The 12,041-nt window shown below is 38.9% G+C and overlaps 1 protein-coding gene across 1 annotated transcript in view; it reads right to left on the bottom strand.

Annotated features, from left to right (window-relative positions):
- The window catches only part of PRKAR2B (protein kinase cAMP-dependent type II regulatory subunit beta), a 68,802-nt gene that overhangs the window by 38,304 nt on the left and 18,457 nt on the right, over positions 1–12,041 (bottom strand). The window contains exon 2 of the mRNA XM_015850725.2: positions 5,214–5,249. Coding sequence (XP_015706211.1) covers positions 5,214–5,249 — 36 coding nt within the window. The remainder of the gene's footprint in view (positions 1–5,213; positions 5,250–12,041) is intronic.

Here is a 12,041-nt window from a genome sequence, read left to right as displayed (position 1 = left end):
ATAAAGTGTGTGTACGTGTGTATGGCCTCCAATGTAGCAATGGTGTCCTGTTTGTAAGTGATGGCTGTGCAGATCAATGGCTGGGAGATCCAATAGGTGACCTGGCAACAAAGACACTATCACATTATAAGTAATGATGCTGGGAGCTGTAAATAACTTCTTTGTGAGGTATTTCATCACACCTGAGTGTGTGTGCATGCATGTATCTGTAGTTGTTTAATAAGAACAGCTGGTTTGAGGAGCCTAGGAATTTATCAGTGTGCCTTCGTTAAATAAATTTCTTACTTAGGAAAATTCAGAACCAACTGAAACAGTTTCCTGAGCTCCCTTTAGAGCATTTTCTACTTGTTGAGGTTAAGAGAAGATATTTCTAATCTGCAGAATTCTTGCTGGAAAACATTTACATAATTACCAGGCCTGAGCAGGAACAAACTAAAATGGACTTGCTGTACCACTTCAAATTGCCTACCGCCAGACACTTACAGTTCTATTACCGCAGCTTTTGGACATATCAAACAACTAAGAACTAAGAGCATGCAGCATCTCCTCCTTTCTTTTCAAACACCAATGTATTGTAAAGCTGGAGTTGTAGAGTCAAATAAAAAGAGGCCATTAAGCACAGCTAGAAATTATCACAGTACAAAAGTGATTTGCCTTCCATATCAAAATTTGAGCACTTGCTAAATGAACACATCAATTTTTACAAGATACAGAAAGTAAAAAACCTGCTTCTTTCTTTCTCAGCCTTCCATCTACAGTTAGTCAGCCACGTACCTAAAAGCGATAATTCTTAGGAGCGCATGGAAAAGCAAAAAATGTTGCCCAGATTCAACTATCACAAATGAAAAAATGAAAAGAAAGAAATGCTTCAACAAGGCAAACCCAGAATGTTATGCATTACACACAGGTCTCCTCTGGTGTCACATGAGATTCTCTTTCTCTCCCTCCCCACACCCTGAACCTCTCTCAGACTGAGAAATGGGAGGTCCTTGCTGACATCTATGGAGAAGAGCCTGAAAGAATTTACCTTCACTGCTCCCTTTTGTTCTATTTTTTTATTTGTTTCCTTGATAGCGATATCTGTTTGATTGTAAATTTATCCCAATTCTATCTGGGACAGTTTCTCCCTATAGGTTTGTTGTCAATGTACTCTTCCTGTTGACCATATTAAAGTTATAGGCAGTTATATATAGTTATATAGTTATATATAGTTATATATATAGTTATATATAAAGCTTTAGGGAGGCGAAGCTCAATAAAATCACTTTTCCTCCCTGGTTGGTTGAGAGAACAATATTTAAAACACCGTTTATTTCTTTTCCATGAGACTAAAATGGGATTCCTAAATTAGCAGTGAGGAGTTTCTCTTTGTTGCTGATGCTCCACAGATGCTCTTGAGCCTATTTTCTTCCTAGCTCAGGAAGGCCAACTCAGAGCAACCTCATTTAGGTTCTCCTCAGTCTTTCAGAGTCTAAAAGCAGATATTTAACTGAAGTAACTTTATAGAGCTATTTATTTCTTAATTAAAATGATATACATTTGTAGAATTATTCTACTCTATTGGGAACAAATGGCCTCAGTTAATGGCATCTACTAAACCTAAACTTACACTCACTTGGTAGCAAATCTGTGCTGGTTTTGCTGCATTATTCTAAACTCTTGGCCATACTTGATGAGATAATTTATCTGTTTATCAGCCTGTCAAGATGCTGAAAAGCAAAAACCCAATGCTTCTGCTAACATACAGAACATCAGCGTCCCAACCCTTGGTATCTCATATTTAGATAGATGGATAAAAATTAACATAATTCATAGAAAATGTATCTCTATTCAGGCATGCACCTCTGGGCTACCTCTGCTTGTTTGTAAACTTCTACAGCATTTTTCACCTAAGGAACATACTTGCAGCTTTCCTTTCCATTTCATACTGTCTCTACTAACACTGTCTCCTTTCTTCCCATCCAAGTCTGCTGATCACTTCAACATTCTTCTCCTTTTAATTTAATTCCATCTGATTTTAAAAGAAAAATGAATGTATTGCAGCTGTCTCATTATTCATTTTTGCTTTAGAGGAATTGTTAACCTCTGCTCCTTGCTAAACTCATGTAGTTAAGACTGTAATATCAATTCATCTTTGTGCATAACTAGAACAACAGGGTGTTTTATTAACTAGCCTGTAAGTAGCTACCTCATCAGCACTATGGAATACATATGTGTATTTTCTGCATAGAGCACACACTGTATCCATGCAAACGTATGCTAAACGCAGAGAAGACACATAATTAAGTAGGTCAAATTTTAAGAATTGAAATCCAAGAAAACTAATAGATCCTGGTTTATTTATTCCTTTATCCTCTGGTACATAATACACTCACAGCATGTTAACAGGAACAGCTGTTAAATAATAAATGCCTTACTACACTGTTTTCAGCAGGTGCTTCAGCAATTAATTTCTGGCAGCTTAATTTCTGGCTCAGTTAGGAAAAATCTTATACTACCAAATAAAATGATTATCAAAAGAATAACAGAATTGTCAAAGCTAGGTGAGCCACCACAGTGGATTACTGCTCTTTGTGAAGAAATTCACATCACATGGTTTCTCCTCAGTCACTGAGGGAACTCACAAAGCAGCTTTGAGCAGTTGTTGGGGCATCTTTGCTAAGGGTATTTATCCTGATGTTAATCCTCACTTGGTGTCAGTGCATCCACCACCATCAGTAGTAGCCCAGTTTATTTCTCCATCCCATCACTGGTTAAACACAGCCACCACTGTTTTGAATGTAGTTATTTGGGAACTCCAGCATGGGTCAGTGGAAACATAATGGAAATCAACACACTGAGAACCCCTGTATTTCCATTTTCATTTAATCAGTGTACCCTTGGACAGTACAACTCCTGGATCCATGCAGAAGGAGAAGCTTATGTATATATAGGCTTATGGACAGAGGTGTGACACAGGCAGGGAGCCTCAAATCACCCTCTCAGAATCAATCTGCAATATTACTTACTAAACCTGACGCCACGCAGCACCACATGCTACAGCGCTGAACAGTCACCATTAACCTGCAGTAATGTTCATCAGAAGCACATCTTCAAAAATGCCCCAGAAACAACAAGCTCACACATTTCAAATATTAGTATAGTCCCCAGCTAAATAGCCTAAAATTAAGAGAAATCCATATCTGAGGAAAAACCCCACTCAGCTGCTCATTTTCCAAGCATGAGAATCAACTTAGAATACCAGAACGCTACTAAGTATTAAAACACAGCTACTATCTGGGTTTTCCATTTGCTAAGTAATCTTGACTACTTTAATGTATCCAATCATCCAATTCAAAAGGTAACCATCTAAAAAACAGGGCTATGACGAAAAACATTCTTATAAAATATTTGTACCATTAGCATAGTTTAATGTATGAAGCTTCTGAAATACACTGTACATCTCTGGTAGTTATTTAGTATTCAACAAGTAGAAACTATGGCCTTTCATGGACTTCCCTGCAAAATAATTGCTTTTACAACTAAAGCTGCCAGAAACTGAATAAAATAGCACATATGGTGGACTCCAATATTACCTTGTTGCAGCTTGAAGTTGACCCACACAATTTACACCTGGACCACATCATACAGTTTATCCTACTATTCAGAATAAGGTAACTCTACTCTTTCTCTCCACAAAAAGAACAATACATGTTAAATAGTAGCTGCCAATAGAAACTATTAATACATGTTCCAAGTAGTGTGCAAAAAATTTCAGACCTCTCCCATATTTTTAATTCCCTTTTAAAGGAACATTAAAAATACCTGGTTTGTTTTGTTGTTTTTTTCCTTGAGCAAGCCCTAACTTTTCATACAAACTCTCCTACTGAAACATAAGAGCTTAACACACATCTGTTCCAAAGGCTGCATTCATTACAGTCAGCTATCAATCAGTCACACTAAGACCTTGCTTAAAACGTTCAGTGTGATTTGCATAAAGCCCTGTTCACTGAGCCTTAGTTGTAAATCATTCCTTTTGTTTCATGCTGGAGTACCTTATAAGGTATTATCAATGCCTGAAACTGTTTGCATGATAATATTTGGAATTAATCACTCTCTTTTAACTGTGTGCTACATAGACTATGTACAAATCCTGCATATTCAAGCCACCATTTTTCTACACAGTCCCATAGCAATCCTTAGCAACTTAATATTTTTTCTCTTGACAAGAATGGAACTATCTGGCTGAGACTGCAAGCAGAAAAGCCAGAAGTCTGGCCAGACTTTCTGGACTACAGAATACAAACTTCCTTACATTTACTGAAAATGATCTGCAGTTGAAAATGAAGTGTTTTACAGTCAGATTTCAAACTGAGCTGACAAGGAACAGAACACTACTCCCATTCTGCTGACTGTTTAAGACTGTCATGAGCTGACAACACTGTGCGATGACTTGCACATCCCGCTTTCACGTTCACAAGATTTCATAAACAAACAAGCAAGAGTTATGTTCCGGGCCTCAAGCTTCGGGAGAACTTGCTTAGAAATAGGAAACCTGATACGCAAAGCTGAGATGCAGGGGCACAATAAAGAGAGACCGAGAACATTAATTGTTAATGATACATAATGTGGAAGGATCTGTTACGTGTTGCAGCATCTACTAGGTGAAGTTAAACACTCCTCCCTCTGAGCTGGCACCAACCAAACCAAACCCATTTGGAGAACACAAAACAGCACCAAGGTAGGCAGGTAAACTCTTATAGCACAACAGAAAACAAGAGGGCAATACTACTAGAACAACACACTAATGATACAAACCACCTCACTTTTGAAAAAAAACACAAAGGTTTTAGCACAGTTGTATATTTGCTCGTTAGATGGCTGCTGAATTGCTGTTTCAGGTACGAGGTAAGACAGACACTGCATCAGATTACATGCAGTACATGCTTTCAATGTTCAATCCCATTTAGAATAAAATTAATTTTTTTTTTGAAAGAAGAAGGAAAAGCATGGAATTTTCATAAATTCCACAAAGTGGACTTAATCAAGCTCAGTGACCTGAAACCTTGGCTACATTTTCCAGTAAACTGTAAAATGAATTTGAGGCAAAGCAAGGTCAGTCATCTTTGAAGAAATCTGATTAATGTCACATTATATCTTACATGGCAATTACAGCCTGCATTGTGTTCCAGCTGCTATAGGGACCAGCGAAACATGCACATTTACTAACTTACCTGACGCCCGCCTTGTGAATCGATTTATCACTGGAGCTGAAAGAAAACAGAACATTTCAGTTAGATTCTTTCTGTAATAATCTGACACACTTCACATGTAACAATGTTATACTTTGAGTAAAAGTGTGGCAACTAAAAAAAAAGCGACGAGCAATTATTCATAAGCCTTCAAAGAAATTCATGTTTACTTCATATACACTTAAACTGTGAAGCAGTTTTTCAAGAGATAGGGTAGCAAGCAGTCAGTTTTCAAGGCTGTTTTAAGCTTTTTCAAAGTTCCTTCATGGAAGCACTTATTGTTATTTATGATTGGCTGAGAAATTTTTAGGTCTGTATTTCCATTTTTTATTGAGCGCAGACATCAGCATCCTGCAAATAAAGATGGATTAAAAAGATGAAGAAACTACTTTTACAGAATTTACCTATAGGAAATCCAGAAATAAAGATATCCCTACACATCAAAAAAACTCCAAACAACTAATTTGCAATTCCACCTGAAAGACAAACTTCAGGTAACACAACATCAACGCCAGCTCTAATCTGTCCCCCAGGCCACGTCCTTCCTCAGCTCCTCAGAAAACTCAGTTTCACAACAACAAACATTGTCTAATAGTGCTAGCTTGGAACATCTCCAAATACATGCTGCAAACATTTGGAATCAGACTCCTCTCTCTTTTCCAACTGGGAGAGATCACAAAATCCATCTCAGAGCACGCAGGTCTGCATTCTGCCTCTATGTCATTTGCAGGCTTATCAGCTTCAAGAAGAGCTACTAGAGATTCAGTAGATAAAGGTTCATACATTTTGTCTTCCAAATACAGCCATCAGACTGCTTATAGTTAGTATAAAACACTGGTCTTGAACTCTACTTTCATGTGATAAACAGTGCTGGAATAAAGAGTGAGAAAAAAATCTGAATGACCTAATTTCAAATGTGGGCAACAGCTACATTAAAAATGTATGCTCTTACAGCGCTTATTAATATTCAACCTTAAAAATTACTCTCAAGGTTTACAAGAAACTGAAAAATGAATAATATTGAACTTTCACAGCTCATCCCTATTAATTTTACATGGATGTGATGCAGCCCTTCTTGAAAGTCTAAGACAATAATATTAGGGAGAAAAAATAAGAGACACGGTAACAGCTTGAGATGTAAACTGACTTTATATCCCTTTGGGCAGAAGAAACCAGAGCAAAGATACAAACTCTGAGCCACAGCTGCAGACGGTTTTGCAAGCATATATAGCAGTGACAGGTCCAAGAGGCAAGAAATGCCCTGGGAAATCCAACTGCATTGCCTCAAAGTGCTCTATACGAGCAAGGAAACCTCTTGTGGACGAGCAATCACAAACCTCAAACAAACATATACGTAAACAAGATGGTATACAAGATGCGTACGGAAACAGTAAGATTATTTTTAATCTCAATTTCTAATTCTGCCTTTTTTAAAATCATTTTTAAAAAGCAAGATATTTAGACACATAATTAATTAATGAGAAGGCACTGGATTTTATGCAACTACTGTTTTGCAACAAAGTCATCTGATTCCTCAAACTGCAAAAGGAGCAAGGTTCATTTTGTCTCTAGGGTTAGGTTCAATTTAATTTCAGCACACTGGTCAGGTCCTTCACCATCAGGCTGGTGAGCCACTACCTCCAATATGGCTCAGCAGCAGATGTGTGCATATAAAAATATGTTGAGATCTGATGTATTTCTAACAAGAAAACATAAAATCGTGCTGTGCTCCTACTAAAAAGCTTTCCTGGAACTCAGGGATGGCATTTTGGTTTGACTGTCAGTTCTACACATCATGCACAGATAGGAAGGTATAACTCCCCTAGAAAGCCACCTCAGCACATTTTACCAACACAATAAATAATACAGTTCCCAAAAATTGACACAAAAATCACATCCACTGGAGACTCCTCCTGTCTCAAACAAGTCACTAGGATGTCAAAAGAACTATTCATTTTTCAGCTACTTCCAGCTGCACAAATATTTGAATTCACCAGGAGATTGAAGATTTCTTTCACAATAAATTTTAGAATTTATTTACTCTTAGGAGAAAATAAAAATAAATAAAAAATAAAAGAAGAAGAAGAAAGGAGCAACAGAAAAGAATGGTACTAAAATCTCAGAACTGTGGTAAGCAGCTACTTCTGAACATTCAGTGTTCATTCAGCCTTTCTCTTCAGATAAGGATTTTGTGAGGGTCATCCAAATGTGCCACTGGGTGGATTGAGTGCAGCCCCCCATGGCTGTTATTTAGCAAGCTTAACTCCTCTGTGTTGCTTATGCTGCAAATTACAATCTACTCTTGCTTCCCAGAAAGACGGGCATATTAGCTAATAAAAAGGTAGCAGAAATTCACAGCCTGAAGAAATTTAGCTGATGTTTTCACTACAAAGTAGCTGCATGATCAGACAGGTGGTTTCAATGGCTGGCAGGATAAACGAACCAAGGTGAGAAGAGGAGAGCTTAACAGGCACTTTGTTGCAGATGTAAAATAGTATTCTGTTATCTTTTCAGGTCATCAGAAGCCTTGGCTGAGAAAGTAAAGGACAGAACAGTGGTAGAGATGGTTGCTGTGTGTGCACAGGCAGAGCGCTGGATGCTGGCTCCACAGACTGAGTGAGGGCACACCAAGGCTGCTGGCCATCCACCCCATGGATTGCAACACCTCATTGTTGCAAAACATAAGAGATATTTTTCCCAATAAAGGGTAAACTAACATATGAATAAATCCAGAACACATCCACTGACATCTGATCTTTAAACTGACTAAGAGGGAGAATGCTGCACCACAACCAAGGGATGCATTTCTAAGGATGGGGGGTCTTCTTCAAATGCTTGGCATTGCTTCAACATCAGATACCACTGTTCATATTCTAGTTTGTCTTCACCACGATCCATTACAAACTTTCAAAGAGGAAAATGAGAAAAGCCAAAACTAATAATAATAATTCAGAGATCTACACCCAGATGAAAATATTACATGAAATTATGTAAGTTATCAATCCTCATGTGACACACTGGACTGGTTTTGCTATATGACGAGAGGACAGCACCATCTAAGATGTTATCTACTGGTAACTGAAGCCCATGTTTGCCAATCCTCATTCAGGTGGCTGTACAAAAAGCACAGCTTTGAAAATAATTTGGCAATAGAAGTCAGGTGAGTAAACAGAAATAGCTGATAAATGATCAAAATATATTGAAGAGCTTTAATATACTTAAATAGAATATAAAGTACCCAAAAACATCAACTTGCACAAAGTCTGCAATAGGAGTATTTCCATCACTCAATAACTGTCTAATCACTGCCTTTTCCCCACTGTGTATTTCACCATTCATATTACCTCTTAAGAGCATTAAGCATTCATCACAGCAGCGCTGTGAAGCAGAAAACAAAAGCATTTCAATTTTGCAGGTACGGAATGTAGGAACAGGGTTGCTGGGGCTGTTTGCAAAGCACCAAGAATAAGACATCCATGCTGAGACCCCCTAACCGGGCACCCTGCCTACAGCTAATTTGTCCTAATAGTGCTGAGTGCCCCTTTTTGCAGACTCACAATTTCAGTACTGAAAGCCAAGTTTGCTCCTGAAACTGCCAGAGATTTTTGTGTCATTAATATCACCTGGAATAAGCAGCTGAACACACTGCACACACAGACACCCAGCCTCCCTAGGAAGTCAGGGAGTGTCTGCCTGCGATTTAACAAGGGGTTATGCTTGAGCACAGACACCTGCAAGCCAGCTGACAGACAAGCACAGGTTGGCCCCAAGCAAGTGCCAGTCCAGGCTCTTCTGTTCAAAGCAAAAACTGCTCTGAGTAGTAAGGGCTGACAAGAGATAAGACGTGTTCTTGTTTTGTGAATACAGTCAGCCTTTTGGGCTATGGCCTGCCAAATCTGAGAGCTTTAAGAAATGTGAAGTGTGAGTTTCATTTCTTTCTTTCTTCTTAAAATAAATAAATAAAATTATCCTTTTGCCCCATGAACATAATGCAGAAGCTAACTGAAAGCAGGGTTAGAGTCTCCTGCATCCCTGCACTGAGGATATGCCTTCCCAAAACTCCATGCAGACCAAGCCAGGTGCCTCAGTAAATTGGGTACTGCAACACATGACAGAGGCACACACATCGTCCTTGCACAGCTATTGGACCACACAGCTTTTTGCTCAAGCTCAATGCTGCACTTGGGCAGCCATACTGCTTATGGAGTTGGCTCTGAGAGCTGTTCTTGAGCAGCATCAGTGCGAAGAGCAGTTGCACAGGTAATCTACAGCCATAAGGGCATGGACAATCCAGTACAGGTAGTTTACCAATGGATAAGCAAGAAATGCACTAGAGCAGGAACAACTATAAAGAGCTGCCCTCCCTTCTTACTTCAGGCTCTGCCTGGTAAATGCAGTGACAGCGCAGGGAAACATCTCAGACAAAGGAGGGAGTTGCTGGGTCATGGGAGAATGATTCTCATCTACTCTTGGTGAAGGGCCGTGATGACTGTGACAGCAATGAGGAGCAGGGCTAAGTCTAGGGAATACACAAGCAGTATTCAGAAGATGAGCAGCCCTCAGCAGGTAGATTCAGCACAGTTTTCTAAATAAATGCAACTCAACAGGAAGAGAAATATTTTAACAATGAAACACCAGCAATATATTCTATTATTGCCCTCAAATAAATACCTCCAGATAATTATTATTACTATTATTTTACTAGTTAAGGCCAGCACATCAGTTGGGCCCTTACTCAAGGCAAAATGGAAAATCCCAGCCACACAAGCGCACAGTGCAAGTAGCCCTTTGCCAAAGAACCTGAAAGGTGAGGGAACAGCAATGCCATCTCAGTTTCGCAGAACCAAACCTCAGCATACATGGAGAATTGTAAGCTCACACCAAAACATCTACAAATTTGAAACCCCCCTGCACCACAACATAGCACTGATGTAATTGCTCCTCTCTGAAGACATCAACTCATCTGTAAAAACAAGTACATATACATAAATACCTAGAAACCAGAATAGAGATCACATCTCCATTTCTGTAATACACAACCCGACACAAGGCTGTAGATCTAAAATGCAGTTACTCAGAGCTGAATTTTGCAACATTTGGTTCTGTGGGTGATTTAACCTCTTGCTATTTTTCAGTCTGGAAAATTATTTCTATTTCACTGTAGAACAGCTTTTCAAGAAACTGGGGGAAGCATTATAGTCAGAGTAAGTTGAAAACTAGAATCAAAAATTGCCTTACACTCCTTGCAATATGGTTCTGGAGCTCCTATTTCCAGAATGAAACATTAGAGCAGTAGCATTGCCCCTTTCCAAGCCCAGGACCATGCACTTCCAAGGGCTGTGCAGGATTCTATGGTTAGGATTACCTTTGAAGTAAAACATGGTGAAGATCCAGACAACTATTTTTATTCTTACTAATACGTAACCTATAGTAAGTAAATAAATAGGCAAAAACAGCATGGAAGAGAGCTGCACTCCTTTGCACACTTCAGTCCATATACATGTCATGTCTCCCAGGTAATATACACAACTTGCTCAATCAAACTGAGACCAAAACACAAACTCATGTTCTGTCATGGACATACAGCCAGCCATTCACCTCATCACATGGCAGCAAAGTATTTAACCTGCAGAAACACAGACCTCCAGCGAGAGACAAAGAAACCTTTCTCACTTGATCCATTAAGAGATTTCAGCTGTTATGAATTATTGATGCTGTATGTAATTACTAACACCAAAACCAAAAAGATGAAATGCCTGTCTGATGCATTAGAGCGATGGCCCAATGTTGTGAAACAGGCCATCACAGCTCACTAATGGGGACGAAACACTGGTTGGAGAGTACAGGTACTTTCTCCACCAAAGTATCTCTTCTGAGATTTGGGAAAAAAAGAAAACAAAACTCTGTACTGAGTACTTCTTATCTGAAATGTGAATTCTGTTAGACAGACCTACATGCTGCAGAAGCACGTCTTCCCTTACAAATTCATCCTCATCATTATTGCTAATGACAAGTAAACTCAATAGAATTAATCAGTCATCTATCTACACAGTGAAATGAAATTAAAATAAAAAATAGTCCATGCTAACATTTCTAGCCCCTATTTATGCCAAAGGCTACAACAAGTTCATTTGCACCAGAAATTGCACAGACTAAGACTGAAAACCTGAACCTGCGAGGAAGCTCTGAGTCCCAGCTGCCATCACTCCCTAACTACTCAGTACACCTGACAAAAATCAATGATGTTATTATGAAGATTATGCCCATCAGAAATGATGCATTTAGAAAGAAAAAACAATGTATGAAATTGAACTTAGAAACACCAGTGGAATAAATGTATGTGGGACGTCCATCTCCCTACAACATGCTCCAGCCTATGAAAACCTAGGCCTTTCTATAGAGCCTAAACTCAAGACCTGCTTTAGCTTGAACACCAACAAACCATTTTTACTTTCACCCTCTACTTTTGTGCAATTTACCAAGCTTCCAGAGTCGACTGCTGATTGTTGCTTTCTAGAAGGCATTACCACCATCCCCTCATGACTTGTGATGCCATCCCCCTGCCCTACCTAAGCAAATTATCCTAACCTTCAAGAAATAACCTGCTACAGCCACAGCAGAGTTTACAACTGCCACTGAAGCCCATCTGATATATAATGTCAGTAATGCTTTTATTTTCTTACCATCTGTAAATGGCTTTTTTCCACTTGAAATTTCATGAGCTATTTTGAGAATATTATGGTTATTTGCTTTCTAACACTACAGCGTAGGCGTTTAGATCCAATTTCATGTTCTTTTCTGCTTTCTAAT

This window comes from Coturnix japonica, chromosome 1 (genome assembly GCF_001577835.2).
Source record: "Coturnix japonica isolate 7356 chromosome 1, Coturnix japonica 2.1, whole genome shotgun sequence".
Classification (NCBI taxonomy): Eukaryota; Metazoa; Chordata; class Aves; order Galliformes; family Phasianidae; genus Coturnix; species Coturnix japonica.
This window is presented reverse-complemented; position numbering and strand designations above follow the sequence as displayed.